The sequence below is a fragment of the Pipra filicauda genome, unplaced genomic scaffold (genome assembly GCF_003945595.2).
Source record: "Pipra filicauda isolate LSUMZ 115617 unplaced genomic scaffold, ASM394559v2 scaffold198_size2598500_pilon, whole genome shotgun sequence".
Taxonomy (NCBI): Eukaryota; Metazoa; Chordata; class Aves; order Passeriformes; family Pipridae; genus Pipra; species Pipra filicauda.
Window position 1 is genome coordinate 408,784 of NW_024104307.1, and position 19,649 is coordinate 428,432.

Below are 19,649 nucleotides of genomic sequence, written 5' to 3' on the forward strand. Positions count from 1 at the left end.
ATGAGCAAATAAGGTCTTCAATACACTGGCAGTTAATAAATTTGGAATCCCCATTTTTGTTGAACTGTTTACTAGGCTAGCACTGTATTGCCTACTATCAATGACAAATTATATGTAAGCTCATATCTCAGGAGGAGAAATTGTACTTGAAATTAATTTGAGGACACTACACAAAGTTCTTAAAATAAGAACAAGCTAGTTTAAAAAAATGAAAGTCCAGTTTGAGAATTAGTCGTCTTTTGAATACAAATAATACAATATTTGTAGGATTGGTGAGTGAAAGAGGTTTGAAAGCTATCACTGTTGATCCAATGATCGACAAAACCACTTCACAAATTTAGCCTTTTCTAGTTTTCTTCTCTTCACTACTAAAACCAATAACATAATGCAGACACATAACCTGACTTTTGGTTAGCCAATTTCTATTCTTGGTCACTAGCCACATTTCTGGCAGTCCGCTGCCTGTCCCTTGGTCAGTCTGTTTGTATTCTGTGACTCTTGTCTTTAATATGTGACTAAAATGTTTGATTTTTCTTTTTACTCCCAAGTTTTGGTTATCTTTCATCTTCCCACACATCTATCCTTTTTCATACCATCTTTCTGATATATATATCTTTCTTCTATGATATATTTTGATGTTTCTCAAAGTGTAATTTCAAACCTGTGATCCATAATATTTTGTAAAGAACTCATATGCAAATAGTCCTCTTTTATCTCACTCTTTCTCTAAACATGATTATTGTATGAAAGTAAAAAAAAAAAATTTCTATTAATTTTAAGCAAATAAGTGTCAGAAGAAGGCTTTATAGTCTCTAAAGAGCATACTTATCTTTTTTACAAAACTGAAACAACATTAATTAATTGCAAATGAAATGATATCCTAAACTTTGGTAAGTGCCAATGCCATTTAATCTCCAGTTGGGTTAGGTTTTTTTCATTTTTTTTTTTAATTAGCTACTCAAACCTATTTATGCATTGAAAGGTAGTAAAAAAACTTTAAAAAGTTAACTGAAAAAAATTAAAACTTGATCTCGTAGCTTTTTTGAGAAAATCAGGTAACAGGTTTAAAGCAAGTACAAGCTTAGTCAATAATTGAATAGAAACAATTTAAAGCATAAAAGAAACTTCTACAAACTTCGTGGATGATAGATCTATAAGCAGCTATTAAAATGGTCCAGAACAGCGCAAGATGAATATTGAGCCAAAGTCTCCTCTTTTGTTTCTAGAGGCTGCTTCCTAACATTTACTGATTTAACACAGAGGAAAAATAATAATGTTCCAATATCTTAAGTAATTTGAAAGAGTTGAACTGCTGGACAAATCTTTTTGTGTATCAGGAGAAAGAACAAAAGAACACGAGTTTTCTCACTCTGCAGTTGTGGATTCTTGCATGAGGAAAATATTAGTAGCAAATCAACAGCAGCAACAATATTCTGAAGAGTAGAACCACATCCACATTTGCTTTTGTAGTTTTATAGGAAGGAAAATAATACTACAGAATCAGAAGGCAGCACTACACTGATGTATATGGACACAGTAGATATTATAAAACAGCAAATAATTTCCTATATATACTTAGAGGCTGCAGGTAAAAATCCTGGTGTTACTTGTAAAAGATGCAGAGAGGACAATGGAGAAAAAGAAACTTGGGGAAAAATTGATTTGTTCTTGAAAATAGTGAGCATGACAGTGTTGTTCAGGCCTACTGATAGGCACTGCATATGTTCAGTGATTTAAGTATTATGTAGATTTTATACTCCTAGATTTATATCTTTACATAGTGTATAGTCTCTATTACAGCAACTTTGTAAACATGGTATCAGTCAATTACATCATACTCTATAAGGAAAGGATATGATGCAATGAGACAGAAGGCTATCCAAATCCAAATAATTTGCTATTTGGGGAACAGAAACTTAAATCTGTAGCTCCTAAGTATAATATGATAATCGCTTTACAATGTTCTTTTCAAAGCTGGAAGCCACTGAAACAATGAACTTTCACTTTCATTGGTCTGTTCATCCATGTCTACAGTGGCCTTGACCAGGATATTTATAATAATCACTAAATGGAACTGAAGGAATTCGCAAAATCATTCAGGCCTGATTCCATGACAATGTTGCAACTTAAGGGAGTTGCATGTGAAAGTACTCTACATCTGGGCATTATTGGGAAGTAAGACTTGGATGAGCCCTTTATCAAATCAGAAATGTAACTTACTTTGGAACTATGAATGTTTGGAGTCAAATGTTATGTTCTTACTCTTCATTTTTGCCATCCGAAACTGCACCTTGACAGTTCAGAGTTCCACCTTTGGCAGGACAACCATGATATGGAAGGAATTTTCTTAAAATCTAACATTTGGCTGCTGTGACCCACTAACTTTTCTGAAGTTGCATGCAATAATTTAAAAAACTCCATATATTACAAAGCCACAGGATGAATTTCTATTTAATTACATAATAAAATCTATTTAGAATATATTCATATTATAGAAAAGAGTGCTGCACTACTTTGTTGCAACCGCTTTACCTAATGATTTTGAACTAGCTACTTAGAGATTATGTTCGTCTGCCTCTATGAGTATGTTGACAGTCATATCCCACAAAATTCAGGCAGTATGTTGCCCTACTGACTGAAAAGTGAGATTACAAGAATGTTTTCTCATTAACTGATTTGCTGTATTTATGTGCATATGGCAAAACTGAATTGAAAAAGTATTAATTAGAAAATGTCCCTAAATTTAGCTATAGGGCACATCAGCATATCTATGTTGCAAATGTTGCCATACAAATGCACCCCAAATTTGAAATTTATAAAGGAGAATTTTGTTAATAAACAATTTAAAATTTAATTTGACATTTGGATTTTGAAAGCTTATATTGCAGAGTGACACTGAAAATTTTTCTAGTCTTTGTCAGTCCTGATGAGAAGGGATTCATAAGCCTAAAAGCTTGTCTGGCTTTACTAAAGCACCTAATATACTTGGATAAAAGATACTACCGTTTTCCTCAGAATTTCATTCTATTGCAAGTGTATAAATCTTTTTTATAGGAAAGCCTCTATTTGCTAGGTAGAAATATATCACCATTTTTTTTCTCTACTTTATCTAAGATAGTATAGATTCACAGTTTTTGTAAGATTATTTAAAATTCTGTACACTGTCTTTCTGCAAATTATATGAACAATATACGATACTGTCTAACCTTTTAAAATTTATTTAAACCTGCTTTGTAGGGTTTTTAGAATCAAGTTTTTAATATACCTGCAACAATCTGGTTTAAAATACTGAAAGAGATCTCCTTTATGTCATTGAATTCATGTGCGAATTAAATCAGATTACATCACTATTATAAGCATGCATTTGTAGAAAAATGTAATGCAAAACTCATTTTCATTACATTTTTAGGGACTTTTCATAAAATCAAGAGAAAGACCATTAACACAAGGATTTTTTTACCTCTGAAATATTATAGTGTTAATAATACTTTGCAATGACTTTGGTATTGGTGAGTACATCAACACATCACTGACTCTGGAAGAAAAATGCAGTGGGTGAAATCTGGCCCTTACTGGTAGTGCTGTGCAAAAACTGGCCGTAAAACAGTTCAGGGTTGGCTGAACATCAGTGACAACAAATATTCTGGCACTATTGTGCAGGATGGCTGAAGGCACTCAGCCATGGCACAGAAAAAAACACACTGTCATTGCTTTGGAAAAGATCAAACTTCCCCCTTGGTCAGTAAGCTGCAGATGGCAGCATATGTGTTAGCAGGTGGGGAAACTGTTTACTCTCTTTGGCTCTCACTCTGGATCCTGTTAGATGTTGCTGTGCTGCTTAGTGTCCATTCTGTATTCTAATTTGAGTGTTAGTTGAAACAAAGCCCTTCATTTACACAGGGGATGACGTTGAAAAGCCTCTTCATGTCTTGTTTTCTCTCTGCATCTCTGCTGAGGGCTGCTCAGGCTTGTTCCTAGAGATTTGTCATTAAATTACAAATCTGGAATTGCTGGGGAAAAAATTGTTTTTTTCTTCAGCAATCAAAAGATAATGTCTCATCAAGAAATCAAATGGAAAGGCATGGAAGGAGTCCTTAGAAATAAAAAACAATCAGTTCTGAGGGAGTGGAGATCAGATGCTGTTGGGTACTACAAGCTGATATTCTTCCACTGTCCACCCCTTCTGTACCACCATTATCTGCTTTAAATGAATGATTAACTTTTAGGTTAAAGCTGCTTCTTTGTGAAATCTCAGCACAGTCCTGCAGTTTTTAGGGCTTACTGCACATTTCGTCTGTCCTTTTCCCTTTGTACCCGGAATCAATCGCTTCTTTCATTCACTTCCTGCAGGAGGCAAGCCCAGGAAAGCAACTCAGCATGTCCTCTTGAAACTACCTTGAACCTGTCTCCAAAACACATACCTGTCCAAAACACAACCTTAGTTTGGAAAGGATCTTTGACGGATGGTGTCACATGGAAGGTTTTCTTCTGACACTTGAGGGACAGCAAAAGCTAATTAAAAGCAAAATTTCTGATAATTTTAAACAGTGAAGACACATAAATTAATGTCTTCTAAATGGTTAGCTGTCCTCAAGGCAGTGTGACCTGTGGAGAGAAGAGCAGTTTTCTGCTTCTGTCTTCACTGTTGTCCTGCTGGGTGTCCTTGGGGAAACTGGTGCACAAATAAGTGCTTTTCCTACCTGTAAAACGGTGATAATGACACTGACCTTCTTTGTAAAAAAGCTTTAAAAACTAGGGATAAAAAGCATTATATAAGGAGTGAGTATTATTATCGTTGCCCCTAGCAACTAGCAGCCTGCTTCCTGACAGCCACAAGAGCAATTCTCAAGTGACAAAAATCCCAGCCCTAATTTCCTTCTCACTGTTTTTACTTGTGAAACTATAGCTTTCACTTATTCTTCCATTAGTATGTGCCAGTTATATACTCATGTGATGTAGTGCCTGGGAGGGTCCTTCTACCTCTGGCTGCTGTAGCAAAAGAAACGCTGCAAGGATTGGTTTTGGGGTCCTGTGTTGCTCCAAAGATATCCTAAATGTCTAAATGTCTACCAGTAACTCAAAAGGTAAATTGAAGGACAGAACTACAAGCAGTGAACAATGTTATTATCATTTAACACCCACCAAAAGTCAAAACCTGTGTTTGTGCAGGCTTACTTTGTACAACCTGTCACTCCCCTGTGAGAAGTGATGGGAGAAATGCTTGGCACACTGACTCTAAAAGCAAATGCTTCTAAAATTAGAGTTCATTCCAAGTTTGATAAAGGTATATTAATAAGTGTTATGACAGGAGCTATGTCAAATTCCATGATAAAATGAAGAAATCAGGAATATGCTCATACTTTAAGTTACAGGACTTTTATGAAAACATATTTCCTGCTAAAACAGAGCACAAGAAAAAGACATTGAAGTGGTGACAAGACATTGTCACTTCTTCAACATTTATTGGTGATTGAAATTTGCTAAAAAGTATTCTAATGAATTTTACTGGAGTGGGCGAAGGGTGCTGCAGAGTGTTTTGCTTTGAATGGAGGTGGTGGAGCAGCAGGGAGTAAAAGGAAAGAAATATGTGTTCCTGGATTTCCTCTGCTGCATGGAGCCCGGTGACAGCCAGTGGGCTGATTCCAAGCAAAAGCACTCGCTTCCCCTGCAGAAATAACGTCAACATGATTTCTTTGGAACACAAGAACATTGATATTCACAACACTCTTTTTCTGCATTTCATTTCCATAAGATTTTAATGAACATGAAAAATCCCAGATTTGGAAGTGATTTTTAAACAGAGTTCAGGCCAAATCTCTTCTTGTTTGATTTGTGAACTGAAATTGAACTGAAGTGTAAAATGTACCTTCTAACAACAGGATGCTAGAATATAAATCTGTGAAATCAGATTGTTTTATATCTTTTGGTTTATACCTAGTTGAATGTGTCTTGTGTTCTTCCATGGATTTTTTCCTTTTAGATGGGCATCTCTGTTTGAATAAGTGCGGTACCTAAAGGTTAACCCTATAGATAATAAAGTGGGGATTTTTTTAATATATGCATATATATTCACTCACCCCTACATACAAAATGAAAAAACAGATGCATACAAATAATATCCATGTCATGTTCCTGAAAATGCTTCTAAAATTCATCTGTTTTCTTTTGTTTGTTTGGTTGGTTGTTTTTTTTTTTCTTTTGTGTTTGCTTTTGTTTCTGGAACTGCTCAAGTTTTTCTAAAAGTTCAATTTTAAAACATAAAGTGTAACAATACTTCAATATGCAATGACCTGAACACTTATGCGTGCTGTCTGCTTAGCATAAGTGAGGAATGGTGTATAAATATAACTTTAAAATATAACTTTCAGTGTAAATTAGGCCATTAGCAGTTGAAATGCCTTTGGTAGAACAAAAGGTGTTAATATCTGTTGTCATCAATGCATAAGAAAAGCACTAAGGGAAAGTTACATATATTTTTTTGTTCTGTTCTCTGTGTGACTATGCTGTTCTGAAAACAGCCATTTAATGAAAGGACTAAAAATTTTGGGAATGTTTATGTACAGTGGTGGTTGTACTTAGAACGCTTTATCTGGTATAATGAGGAGTCTGTCTGAGTATTTAATTGAAAGATGTAACTTTCTATAGGAGATTGTCTCCAGAATTATTTTTTACTGATAAGACGATTTACCAGAATAAGCTTGTAACTCTATGTGGATGGTACAAAAATTCAGTTTAAATGAAAAGAAATAGTAAATACATAAACATTACAAAGAAGACCTCCATCAAGGTGGAATGGATTTCTGTTAGGCTTTGGTTTTGTTTTTTTGTTTGTTTGTTTTTAGGTTTTTGTTGGTTTGTTGTTTTTTTTTTGAACATTCAGTGGGAATTTTTCTGTGTACATTTTTACTCCTTTTTCTCAGCTTATTTTTTCTTAAGCCTGGAAAGAGTCTGTTCAAAATTAAGTAAATTCAGAATGATCACTACATATAACATTATTTCCTCAGAAGTTACTAAATTTATCTTAGGTCTTAGCAGTCACAAGTAGTTTTTCTGCAAAAGATCCTGAGTTAGTCTTGTAAATTCCAAGTGTTTCCGACTACTTCTTCTCCTTTGCAGTGAACCACAACACATCTGAGTGGCAGAAAAGTAGATCCTTGGTAAGATTAACACCAAAAAAAAGTAGTTTTCTCCTTTCTCTTGAGCCTGTTCTAAGGTCTTATGACCTTGAACTCCCCAGAGAGACATGTCTGAAGTTTTAGGTAATCCCATGGATCCAGAATTTTGCTAAGTACTGTTGACTTCACAGAGGATAAAGATGTATATAAACATGAAATACCCAGCACTTCTGTGCCTCTGTTCTCTCACAGAGGGAGGAACATCTGCAGAAGCATCACTGGAAGGAGTTCTGACTTCTTATCTCTCTTTACTTCCTAATGCTTTACTGGTTTGGCATATCCTACTGTGTTATTTAACACTTCTGCCCATTATTGGACCAATATTTTTTGCCTATTCAGCTGAATCCTGGTCTTTTTTGTTGGATTTTTTGTAAGTTGTATTAATGTCACTCATCTTAAAATGCCAAAGGAAGCTACTAACTTCATCAGTACTATCAGACTGGACAAGTCAAAGACATTTTCTGTGTCAGTTAGCTCCCTCCATAATATGAGAGTAGTAGTATCCACGCCGGATCTCACCCAGATCCTCCAAATATAGACATGTGAAACCAAAAATAGCCACCAAATTCCAGGGCGTTTCTCTTAACCTTCTTTTCCTTCTCTGTATCTTTTGAAATCCAAATACAATGTAGCAACAAGGTCTGGGTGTGATGCTGCCTTTAGGTCTTAGAGAAATCATATAGCCATTGTTTCACTGATGGTTAAAAGATGACTTACTAGTAACTGGACTTCAAATTGAGTTGTTCAGATACATGTTTAGTATCCAATCTCCTTTCCTTCTCCATCAAAATTCCTGTTTGTTCATTGAATTATGAACTATGTTTGTATTTGCTTCACAAAAATATTTTTAAATTATCAAAAAATTAATGTACATAATTCCATCAGTTTGAACTTACTAATTGAAAATAGAAGTTAGTCAAAGGGTGATCTGAAGTTTTTCTGCCACCTTTATAATCTGAAAATGTAGATTTCTGGATCTGTCAATGCAATGCAATTTCCTATTAGTTCCTCTACCTGACCCTTTGCCTGTTCATAGTAGTTTCCACTGTGAATATAAATTCCCCATCTGTGATGTGCTGTTTACTGTGTTGTTTCAAACACAAGAGCAAAAGAAGATCCATTAAAAAAAGAAAAAGTCAATTTAAAAAAAAAAAAATATATAGTTTATGTAGTCCATTTGAATGAACAAGCTCAAAGAACTACCAGTTAGACATGTCAGGTGATAAAGTGTCAACTAATTTTATTCATTGTAAGAATGCTTGAAATCTTTAGCAATTTTGAGAAATTACTTGTTTTGCTATGTCAACTATGCAAAATTCTGTGAGCTCTAAATCCATGTAGGTCATCTTTTAAACATATGTTGCTTTAAGGAATACAGGGTTCTTAGAGTCACAACTCATTTTTCTAAGCATGGGAAAGTCTCATTCTCTTGCTGAAGACAAAGGCTAAAGATCCCTCTCTTTATTTCAGTGACAATGACTCACGGGATGAGAAAACTTACAGTAAGAGAAGGCAAGGAGGTACTTTTATTTGTTGATTTTTCTGGACTTTCTGCTCTTCCCAAAGTACAACAGTGGTACCATGACATAAGGATATCGAGGACATATCTCTACCAGAGCCTTTTGCGAGGTGACTTCTACAATACTCCTTTTTTCTTTCTGTCATTGAAGAAAAGCAAACTAAAATCCTAAAATACAGAAATAAGATTATTTCTTTATGGAAAATACAATTTCTTAATTAATTTTATGTCTTGAAGGAATAAGAATTTCTCACACCCTGTTTCTTTCATCGTGCTTTCACTAGAAGCCTCTTTGAAATTCCACTGGAACTCAGATGTGTCCTGGACCAAGTCTTGACATCTTAAAAACTTAGTCAACTCCATGGACATATACCTTGTCTGTATCTGTCCTTACTTGAGGACAGATATATTTTCATTTTCCTCTCTCCTGCCATTTTACTTCACTGTTTGATATTCAGACTTCTGATCGCTGAAACACTCCTCTTAGTCTAATCTACTTTGTAAGATGATGTCTGGTGTACAATTTCTATAAGTCAAAGAGCTTTATATGCTCTATTCTATTTCTATTTTGGTTTTCACCACACTCCCTCTTGCTTCCCTCATCCCCAGTCATTTCTCTTCAGGGAGATAGCTTTTATTCTTTGGTTGTTTTTTTTTTGGTTTGGTTTGTTTGTTTGGTTGGTTGGTTGGTTGTTGTTGTTGTTTTTCTTTTTTTCTATCTCATCTTAAGACAGTGCCTTAAAATTATGGGAATTGAATTCAAAGATTAATGGATTTCTGTGTACTTTACTTTATCAGCAACGATGTTGAGAACATACACTCCATAAATCTTTTACTTTCACCTCCAAAAGACAAAAACCAGACACATGCAGTCCTACGCCATCAAATTATACACTGATGTCTTGCCACTGCATCACATCCATGTACATAGCTAACACATGCCCACACGTTATTTTGACCTTTTTGCGTCACTAGAGTATTTTGTTTGCAACATAATGTTGCAGACCTGACATGCAGCTCACAGCAAGATGTTCAGGCGTTTGTTCAGAACCACAGATACAAACACACACATTCTGCTCCCCACAAAAAGGAGTTCAGTGTGAGAAAACTTGAAGTGAGATGTCTTGGGGTTGACGGAAGAGTCTAGTAGAAGGATAAAATAAATAATAATAAAGAAATATTTTTGATAAATAATCTAAGGGTCAAAATAATAGAGAGGAAAATATTAGGCAAGAGTGTGCTCCTATGTCTGGCTGAAAGGCCTTTACTGGAGCCTTTTTATAATCTTTTTGATAAGAGATGAGTGCCTTAATATTCCATATTACATTGTCAGTCTGTTTCTTAAGTTTCTTTCTGAAAGGACCTGAAAAATAGCTAGGTAACATAGAGAAAACCTTAAAACATTGTTATTTTGAACATCTGTAGGAAATTGGTTTTCCTCGAAGTTGATACTAAAAATGGAAATTCTATGGATAGTGTACCTCATACATTGTTGACATATTTCATTTTCTTCCATACATTTGAGGGTCTTTATTTTTCTTTTTTATTAAACAAATGTGGACAAACCCTTCAATCCCCAGTTAGATAACGTGATACATTTAAATTCCTCTTATCCTCTTATTGTGAAAAAGAATGTGCATTGCATAAAAGCTGATTCAGCAAATATATTTTAAACACAAATATATACTTGACGACTGCTATTAAGGCTTTAGGAAATATGCAAATGTATGCACTTCTTTGAAGGGATAGAAGATTAACATCTTTAATAAAATATTAGTTGGACTTTGGTTTTATTGCTTGGCTCACTTTTATTTAAAATAAACTATTAGTAACATTAGATTTGTCTCATTTTCTCAAAGCCCTCCAATTTTCTCTTATTATTCCAATGAGATAAGAATACAAAAGCCTTCCTTTCATTGTTGATGTTTGCTTAATTATCCATTTTAAAAAGATATATTATAAAATTGTTTTCATATATACCAGACTAAACTTTTATACTTCTTTAAATCCTTAGACATATACTTGTTAAGTCTGCTAAATGGTCACCTGTTCATATAAGAAGTGGGAGTGAGTTTCACCATGAAACTACATTATTGTGTCATATAGTAATACACATTGCAAATCAGAGTGCTTTTATTTATAATTACTTTCTCAAAATAGTTTTTCTTTTTCTATACTGCAGTCCTATTACAGAGCACTCTGCCTATATCATTCTTGTACAGTACATTTTAACCACTAATCCAATATAAGAAGATGCATTAAAAAATGAAGTATTGCACAATATGCAGTTTCCTTTGCTCAGACAGATTGGACAGTTCTTCACGATTAACAAAGTACGTGAGTAGGTAGTGTTTTTATAAATACTAATTTATTTAATAAAAATACAAAAATATAAATATACATATATAAAAATATTGGGATGAATCAACACACAGAAATTCTTTAACTCAAGAAATATGGCAGTAATATTAATTAGTTTGAAGTATATTTTTGAGATTATGTTACAATGCAGGTGCACACTGTCCAAGACAGTAGGAAAAGTAATGCAAAGAAATTTAAAAAAATGGAGTTTCCATGTCATTATTAAAGGCACAAAAAGCCTTTTTTTTTTTTCATTCTAAATAAAACCCTTTCATCTGAGGCTTCTAGGCAGAGAGGGTGAATTATAGATTTTTAAAAATCTAAATCATTCATATTCATTCACGTTGACTTATTGATTAAGCAAACCCTTACTAAGACAACACTTATTTTTTGTAATTTTTTTATTCCCAAGTAAGAGAGAGTAGGTCACTTTATCTAGTAACATAGACATGAATTCCACTAACACTGACCAGGTCACAGATTATTTTCTCAGTCTCGATCACTATCCTCTCCACCATACATATCTGCCAGTTTTTTAAACCGAGGTCCCCAGTCAGTGAGGTACTCATAGTCTTGATTGCCTTCAGTGGTAAGTGACTCCAGGGAACTGAGTGAATTTGCTATGGAATCATTTCCTTCATAGGCATATGTTGCTAGTGAATCATAAGGAGGGGCAGCTGGGTCTAAATCATTTTCCTTTAACCTTCTATGAATAAAATCTTGGACATCGATGTTTTCCCAAAGAGGTGCGGTCCGCCTTATCTGAAATATTGTTTCTGGGATGACATCTCTTCTCATCTTACTTTCCTCCCTCGCTTCTGGATTTCTCAGTGTACCAATGTCAAAAGCCTGGGTATCTTCTTCCCCACCTCCTTCATCATTGTAGGTCACAATGTTGTCCCGAACATCATCCTTGGAGATGATCAAGGGTTCTTTCTTCCTCTGTCTCTTGAGAGCTGTAAACAAGACAACTAATACTAAAAGGAAACAAAAGATAAATGAAGAAATATGTAGTTAGCAGTGAAATAAATGAGCAAATATTTTATATCATCTGTTGAACCAGAAATGTTTTTAGGCTGGAATGGGATTTTTAGTAGGAAAATATTGATAAAAGCTGTCTCCAAGTTGAAGGTAATAAGAAAAAGTATTAATGATTTTATAGCAGTGAAAAAAATATGCTTTTTTAAAACCTATGGGAGCAATGATCAAAATATTATATATTTTAAATAGATATACAATTAAGCTGAAGTTAAAAAGCAGACAATGCCTTACAATATATGGTCCTACTAAAGTTTGACTTTATTTTTAGTTTTGTGAAGTACCACATTTCTGGCAGTCATTAAGGGTGATTTCCTCAAGTATAGTTGAATCTGCTGGCAAAAGTAATTCGCACACTTGAAAGCTTGTGATTTAGGTATTCCTAAGTGTCTAATTCACTTTTAAATATGAGATCTACAGGTCCTTCTGAAAATAAGAACCTGAAGACCGTCAGCTATCAATATTATTGACGAAACCATTTTTGGCTTCAATGACTGCAAGAATTGAAATCCAGTCTTTGCTACTGTTTCTTTTGAAAAATATGATCCTCCTAGTTTAAGTGCTAGTTGAATGACTCTTTCTTCTGAAGAGGTGAGGATTGACACAAAAATGAACCTCTGCAAAAGCAGATGAAAAAAAATGAAGTTAAGATTTTTAAATACATTGTAATGCTATTGATTTTAGGAGGAATTCAATGCTTAACTGCATTTTAAAATCTGACCCTAGCTGCAGTAGCTGGAGTAAATAGGAGAGGTCAGAAAGACTGTCTGTCAATGAGGTACAACAGTGGTTGCTAAACCATACATTACAAGTTATACATTATAAGTTTTTACTCTGAGTGATTTGAGTACTGATGAATAAAACGTAAGATTGGACATGCTGCAGATAGGGAGAAGGGAACAGAAATCTTCCACATGCCGTAGTATAATGTTGTGAATAAAAAGGCTGTTCTGTTCTGTTTTGTTTTGTTAGCTTTTTTTCTTTCTATCTGTACAGGAGCCACTTTTTTTCAAGCTTTCATAACGCTAGACAAGAAATAGCACACTTAAGTAAGTTTAAGAACTCCATATATGAGACAAGGGCAGATCACTAAAAGGTTACTATGAAGTGCTTTCACAGCCTGGTACTTAGTAGGTTTCTCCTATGCTGGGTATGTTGACGTCAGTCTACTATTCTAAAACACTGCACCTCATTAAAAAATTGAATAAGGTGCTGAGTATCACACTAGCTGTAGACTAACTGTTCTGTTTAGATGCTCTACAGCCATACACTTCTTTCATTTCAGATATGTCTGTAACGCTAAGTAAAGCAGGGCCTGTAACCCTGGGGCTAGAGACAGGACGTGGTCATATTTGCTCTGCATGACAATGGTCCCTGATCCTGTTCTGAGTCTCATGTGCTATTGATGTGATCCTAAGGCACATTTAGATTTTCTTTTTTAGTGCATTCTTTCTGTACTAAAAGGATTGCAGCTGATCAGAGTAATATTTTCACTGTAAGTAAGGGTATGCCTTCCATGCTCCATCTTTTGATGCTCTATGTTGGGGCATGAAGGATGGTTTTGAAGATGCAGAGCCTGTTGACTGGTGTTAAGAACTTTGCAAGGTGAACAGCTAGGTCTGGCAGAATTGAAGCATAATTGTCTGCTGGCAGGGGTTCCCTGCAAGTTCTGCTGCTCAAACTATGCCTGGGCAATGTTGTCCATTGAAAATCAGTTTGTCAGAGCTTAAGTATCCTTCCTTCCCTAAGCCCAACATTACAAATATAGTTCCTAGATATTGCCCCTCTCCTAATAAACTCTGTGACCCTCTGAATATTTACTGGAGGTATCTTGAATCCAGCCTAGAAATTGGGGGGAAAAAAAGTGATCTCCTTATAATTATATAAACCAATACCTGTAGCTTCTCATTGCCCCCTTACCTAGCTGTGTTTGCTGTGGCAGGTGGAAGAGATTTTCTGCAGACTTTTACTGGAAAGTTAAGATGATGGTACTTTTAAGGAGGCACTTCTCTGGTAAGCAAAACATGCAAGTTGCAATTTTTTTATTCTTAACACCAGGGTATGAGTAGCATTTATTCTAGTTTTCTCATGTATCAATGCATTTTTCTAATGCTTCCACTCTCCAAACACCCACCTAACTCTGCGATCACACTTTATTTAGTCAGCTGTTCTTGCTATTACTTGCAAGCAATCAAAAATTTCTATGTTTTTGAGCTAAACATTTCCTGAGCAGAAAAGAATATAAACCATTCACCCTTTAATAACTAGTATAATTTATATCATTTAGTCACTGCAAAACTTAACACTCAGATTCAGGAATATGATTTTAAAGTTCTGGATCTAAATGAAGATCTGATTATAGTAAAAACATTATTCAAATAAGCACGGTATCTAAAACTGACCTATATTTTCAAATTTATTTAATCTAAATAGCACAGTCTCATTCCTTTTACATATTCTTCTGAATAGAAATGATGACAAACAACCCATAGTACCTGCCTCTCCCCCTCTCCCTGTTCCTTTTCCCTCTTAGACAACAGTTGGTAAAAAAAAAAAAAAAATCGAGAAAAAGACCATATCAGGTATGAAATATTGTTCTGTGGGTCATGTGAATAATGACCTTTGCCTAGTCAAGTAAAGATCTCATCACAGGTACTTGCCTAGGAGGATAATGATGCAGAGGAGAATGGCAACCAGTGCCCCTGTGCTGAGGCCGGCAGGGAGGAGCAAGGCCTCAGCACTGCAGGACTGCATGTTCCCCCGGCTGTCGCAGGCACACACTCGAATGGTCAGCGTGCCCGTGCTGCTCTGGATCGGGTAGTCGTTGTCAAATATTATGATTGGCAGAAAATAGGTACTCATCTTACTACGGTTGTATCCATTTCTTCTAGTCAGAATTCCTGCTGTGTTATCTAGAATGGAAAAGCAGAATCAATAAATGTTTCTGGATTAAGTTTTATGTGATATTGGGGAGGGGGTGGTACAGTCAGCAATTACCTTTGTTGTCTACAATGGAGAAGTTAGGGTGAACAGCAAATTCTGGCGCCAACTCAAAGAAAAATTTGTGTCCTCGAGGAGGCTGATCTTTGTCAATTGCACTCACAGTCTGTATCAGCTATAAAGAAAAGAGTATTTTATGCTATTTTAGAAATCATGTGTTTCAAACCTCCGCTTTTCATGTCCAGTAATAATCCAATGAATCTCTATCTGAAGACATAAACGGATGTTTTAAGCCAAATGTTTCCTACATAAACCAGTAGAGGTTTTGGTAAATACTTTGTTTTATTATTTAAATACATAATGAAGGATGGAAAAGGATCCAGTCCTCACTGCAAAACAGCCATGTGCTTTGATTTGTACTCATTATCTTGCAGTGTTACACAAACAATTCCCCTTCTGTATAAGCTGTAAACCTCCTGTGGCCTCATCGTAGCAATGATATTGTGTAAACCAGTTGTTGACTGGGTCTGATTCTCAATCCACCTCATCTGCTCCTGGCGATAAATTGGAGTACCGCACTGGTAGGATGCTTGATTCTCCTGAGGTAATAAAAAGAGATGCTTTACTCCCTCCTAAATTGAAAGCTCTTACTGTGGAACTTAATAGCTGCCCTAACAAGGCCACTCAAGCCCAGCTGGGAATGAGTGATAAACGTAGCAGTATAGGGTGAGAGCAGAGAGGACTAAAAAAAAGAAGCTTCAGCAGTACCTCTGGATTGCACAAGCTTTTCTGTTGCATCAAAATGTGCAAATATGTGTACTCTACTCATGTGTGTATAGGCATGCATATGCACTAGTAATTTGACTCTTTTTCTGCTTTCTCTGTCTATCTGGACTGATAGATAGAGGCTAAGGGAAACAGCTCCAGAACTGAGGAAGGAGAAATTGCCTGGGAGTAGCTGTGGTTTATGAATGGACTTGCAACAGTTAAAATGCCACACTACATGAGTCACAGTAATGCCAGTAGGCTGTATAAATGACTGTTCTATCCTTTGCCCTTCCTGATGGGTGTCACACTAGAGAGTAGCCCCTAGTCCACCTTGGCTTGCAAGGACATGTTTGAGTTCAATAACAAGATGACAAAACTTCTTGGCATAAGACCAAGGAGTGAGTCTCAACTGAGGATGCTTTAACTCAGTAGAGGTGCATTCCTATAGCACCTAAACTTAAAGCAGAATGAGTTTGTTTCTTTCAAAGCTACAAGAGAGCCAATGACTGTCTTGAGTTTTCAGGTATTTCCATTGCACAGGTTGTCTTGAAATCCTGCAGACATCAAAACAACTTTTTATCAAAGACTTCGTTGTTTGTTTTTCTTTTATTTCCTCAGAAGGTGCAGCATGACTTCTTCAAGAAATACAGTAGTTGACAAGTAGCACTGATACAATCTTTGGCTTTGCATGAATCAAATAAGGAATTACTTTTACTTATGTACTTTCTCTGAACATCAGCTTGAGTAGGACTTGAGGATACAGTTAAATTTTGGAGGGTATTTAGTATCTCACAGAATGGAACACTGTTTTAGGCAAACATATTTATAGGGTTACAAAATAAAGCATTTTTATTACTGTAACATTCAGAAACATGCTGCTGCTAGGGTGCTGTACTGCATCATGGGTATTCAACCCATTTTTTTCTAGTTAACTTTGGGATAATTTTATTACAGCTAGTAATATTAAGGTGCAATTAAAACAAACATAACACAAAAACAGTAGAGAGGTCTGAGTTTAGCTTGTTCAATTCCTAGCATCTCTTTCTAAAACAGCTACAATACTTTTTTTATAATTTCTTTTTATTTTTGAGGCATATGGAGGAACTTGAAAGGTAATTTGTGAGCATCAGCCTTACACAAAAGGATGTGACTATATTGAAAGCAGGATTAGGCAGTTTCTAAGTGCAATTAGAATAATAAGTACATGTTAAGATCACTTTTAAAGCACTTAAAGATCACTGTTCTTTAAATCATTATTTTTTCCCAAGATTACTCAAACTCTCATTTCTGGTTAAGTACCTTTTTCAGTATGTTTCTGAGTCTCTGTTTATGCCAACATTTTTCCAATGTCTCATTGCTTTGATCTTTTCTGTAGTCTACCTCTGAGACCATTAGTACAGCAAGCAGGACAAGGGTTGGACTTAATTTTAGTTTTACAATGTCTAATAATAGTGTTACCAAAAAAAAAAAAAAAAAAAAACAAAGAGAAGAGAGAATAAGTGACATTATTTGTGGAGTTACCTGCTGAAAAACCTAAGGCGAAAATACCCATATCCTCATGTAATAACTACCAAAAATTGCAATTTAGTATCTTGGGGCTTTTTGAGATGCAATCAGTGGGGTATTTGTAAGATCTGGATTTGATTCTCTTCATGTGCAAATCACATGGAGAAGCACAATTGTATGAGGCATAGAGGAACCTAATTACAATGAAAAATTATTGTTGAGGGTAAGGCAGAAGAAGAAATAAAAAAACCCCAACCTTATTACCTGTTCTAACTGTTGGATTCATAAGCTAAGAACCAGCTGTTCTTCTACCAGAAAAGACGGGAGAATAAAAGAACAATGAGAATGGATGATTGCAGGTGAATTGTGTTAAATGATGAATAGGTGAAAGGAAATTAGAAATTTTATCTAATTAAGGAATTTTTTTCAGTTATACAGCTGTAAATAACAGAGAATGATGTCAATGATAATTTCTGCAGAAATGAAACAAATCTATTTTTAAGGATCACATTTATATGAATAAATTTAGTGTTTTGTGTACATTTTGTAATTTCATGTCGGAAATATATTCTACCATTTAGATGCAGTTATGGACGTTGAATTATGATCGCTCTTCACCAAGGCTTCAGAGAAAGATCTCTGATGCTGTAAGATTCATGAGGGAAGACTTATTTCAAGAAAATTACTTTTACCGGAATATATTTCAAGAGTATCAGGCTTAGAGAAGATAAAAAGCATTCCCATTCTTTTCTTTCTTTCATACTTTCCTATGCAAATGAGCACACTTTAGAAAATACAGCATTATTGTCACTATTTTTTTGACAGCTGCCTATGCATGTGCATGTGCATGTGCACTCCTGTATGTTTTAAGAAACAGTGTCATACTCTTGAGTGGATCTTATTCGATGGATTCAAGTTTTTAGAGGTCGCTTTTCTTTGAGGGTAATGAAAATTTAAACATAAACATTGACATAAAGTTTTCTCTTTACATTCAGAACAAGGTGTTGGTAGCAGTTTGACAATGTAAAATGTGTTGTGAATGAGGAATTATTCTCAATGGAAACATTTCTCGAAGATCTTGGGACTAGTGCTGTTTAGTCATGATTTTTATTGGTGCTCTGACAAAGGCCAGTGTCTTGGGACAGATGCTCTTTAATATCTTTGTCATGACAGACAGTGAGATAAAGTGCATCTTCAGCAAGTTTGCAGATGACATGAAGCTGAGCAGTGCAGCTGACACAGCAGAAGGAAGAGATCCCATCCAGAGGGACCTGGAAAACTTGAGAAGTGGACCTACAAGAATCTCATGAAGTTCAACAAGTCCAAGTGTAAAGTGCTACACCTGGGCTAGGGCAATCCCAGATATGAGTACAGACTGGGAGAAGAACTAATTGAGAGCAGACCTGCAGAGAAGGACTTTAGGGTTCTGATGGAAAAAAACTGGATATGACCCAGCAATGTGCACTCGCAGCACAGAAGACCAAGTGTGTCCTGGGCTGCATCAAAAGTCATGTGGTCAGCAGATCGAGGCACTTGATTCTACCGCTCTACTCTGCCCTTGAGAGACTCCACTTGGAGAACTGCATCTATGTCTGGCATCCTCAGCACAAGAGAGATATAGGTCTATTGAAGCGAGTCAAGAGGAGGGAAACGAAGATGATCAGGGGTCTGGAGCACCTCTCCTATGAAGACAGGATGAGATAGCAAAATTGTTGAGCGTGGAGAAGATAAGGCTCTGGAGTGAAATTATTGTGGTTCTCCAGTACCTAAAGGGGTCTTATTAAATAGAGGGAGTCTGACTTCTCTACACAGGCAGGCAGTGATAGGACAAGAGGGAATGGTTTTAAACTAAAACAGGAGAGATTTAGATTAGACATTGGAAAAGAATTCTTTATTCAAAGAATAGTGAGGCACTAAAACAGATTGCTCAGAGACATTGTGAATGGTCCATCCCTGGAAGAGTTCCAAGCCAGGTTGGATGGGGCCCTGAGCAACCCAACCAGTCTGGTGGGTGACATTCCTGACCATGGCCAAGAGGGTTGGAACTAGATAATCTTTAAGGTCCTATCCAATCCAAATCATTACATGATTGTATGTACATTATTCTATGTACATTATTCTGTTTATTTCTTTAATGATGAAGACAGAGATTCTGTTAAAGGGTTTGGACCTGTTTCCCATTGTTTTGTTTTGTTTTGTTTTTTTTTTCCAAATATGGCAAAGGTTCAATTATAATACTGTTTTGTACTGTTTGTTTGTTTGTTTGTTTTTCTCCTGGATGCTGTGTTTTTAAGGCCATGACTTTACATCACAGTCAAAATTGTGACAGTCAGTCTAGTTCA

General features: G+C 35.6%; 1 protein-coding gene across 2 annotated transcripts in view; it reads right to left on the minus strand.

Annotated features, from left to right (window-relative positions):
* Nucleotides 1-11,043: 11,043 nt before the first annotated feature.
* CDH9 (cadherin 9) overlaps nt 11,044-19,649 on the minus strand; it is a 102,404-nt gene continuing 93,798 nt past the window's right edge. For both annotated transcript variants that reach the window (XM_027734675.2, XM_039380539.1), the window contains 3 exons: nt 15,091-15,208; nt 14,754-15,005; nt 11,044-12,032 (listed from right to left, as the gene is read on the minus strand). In XM_027734675.2, the coding sequence (XP_027590476.1) occupies nt 11,545-12,032; nt 14,754-15,005; nt 15,091-15,208 (858 nt within the window). In that variant the 3' untranslated portion in view covers nt 11,044-11,544. The remainder of the gene's footprint in view (nt 12,033-14,753; nt 15,006-15,090; nt 15,209-19,649) is intronic.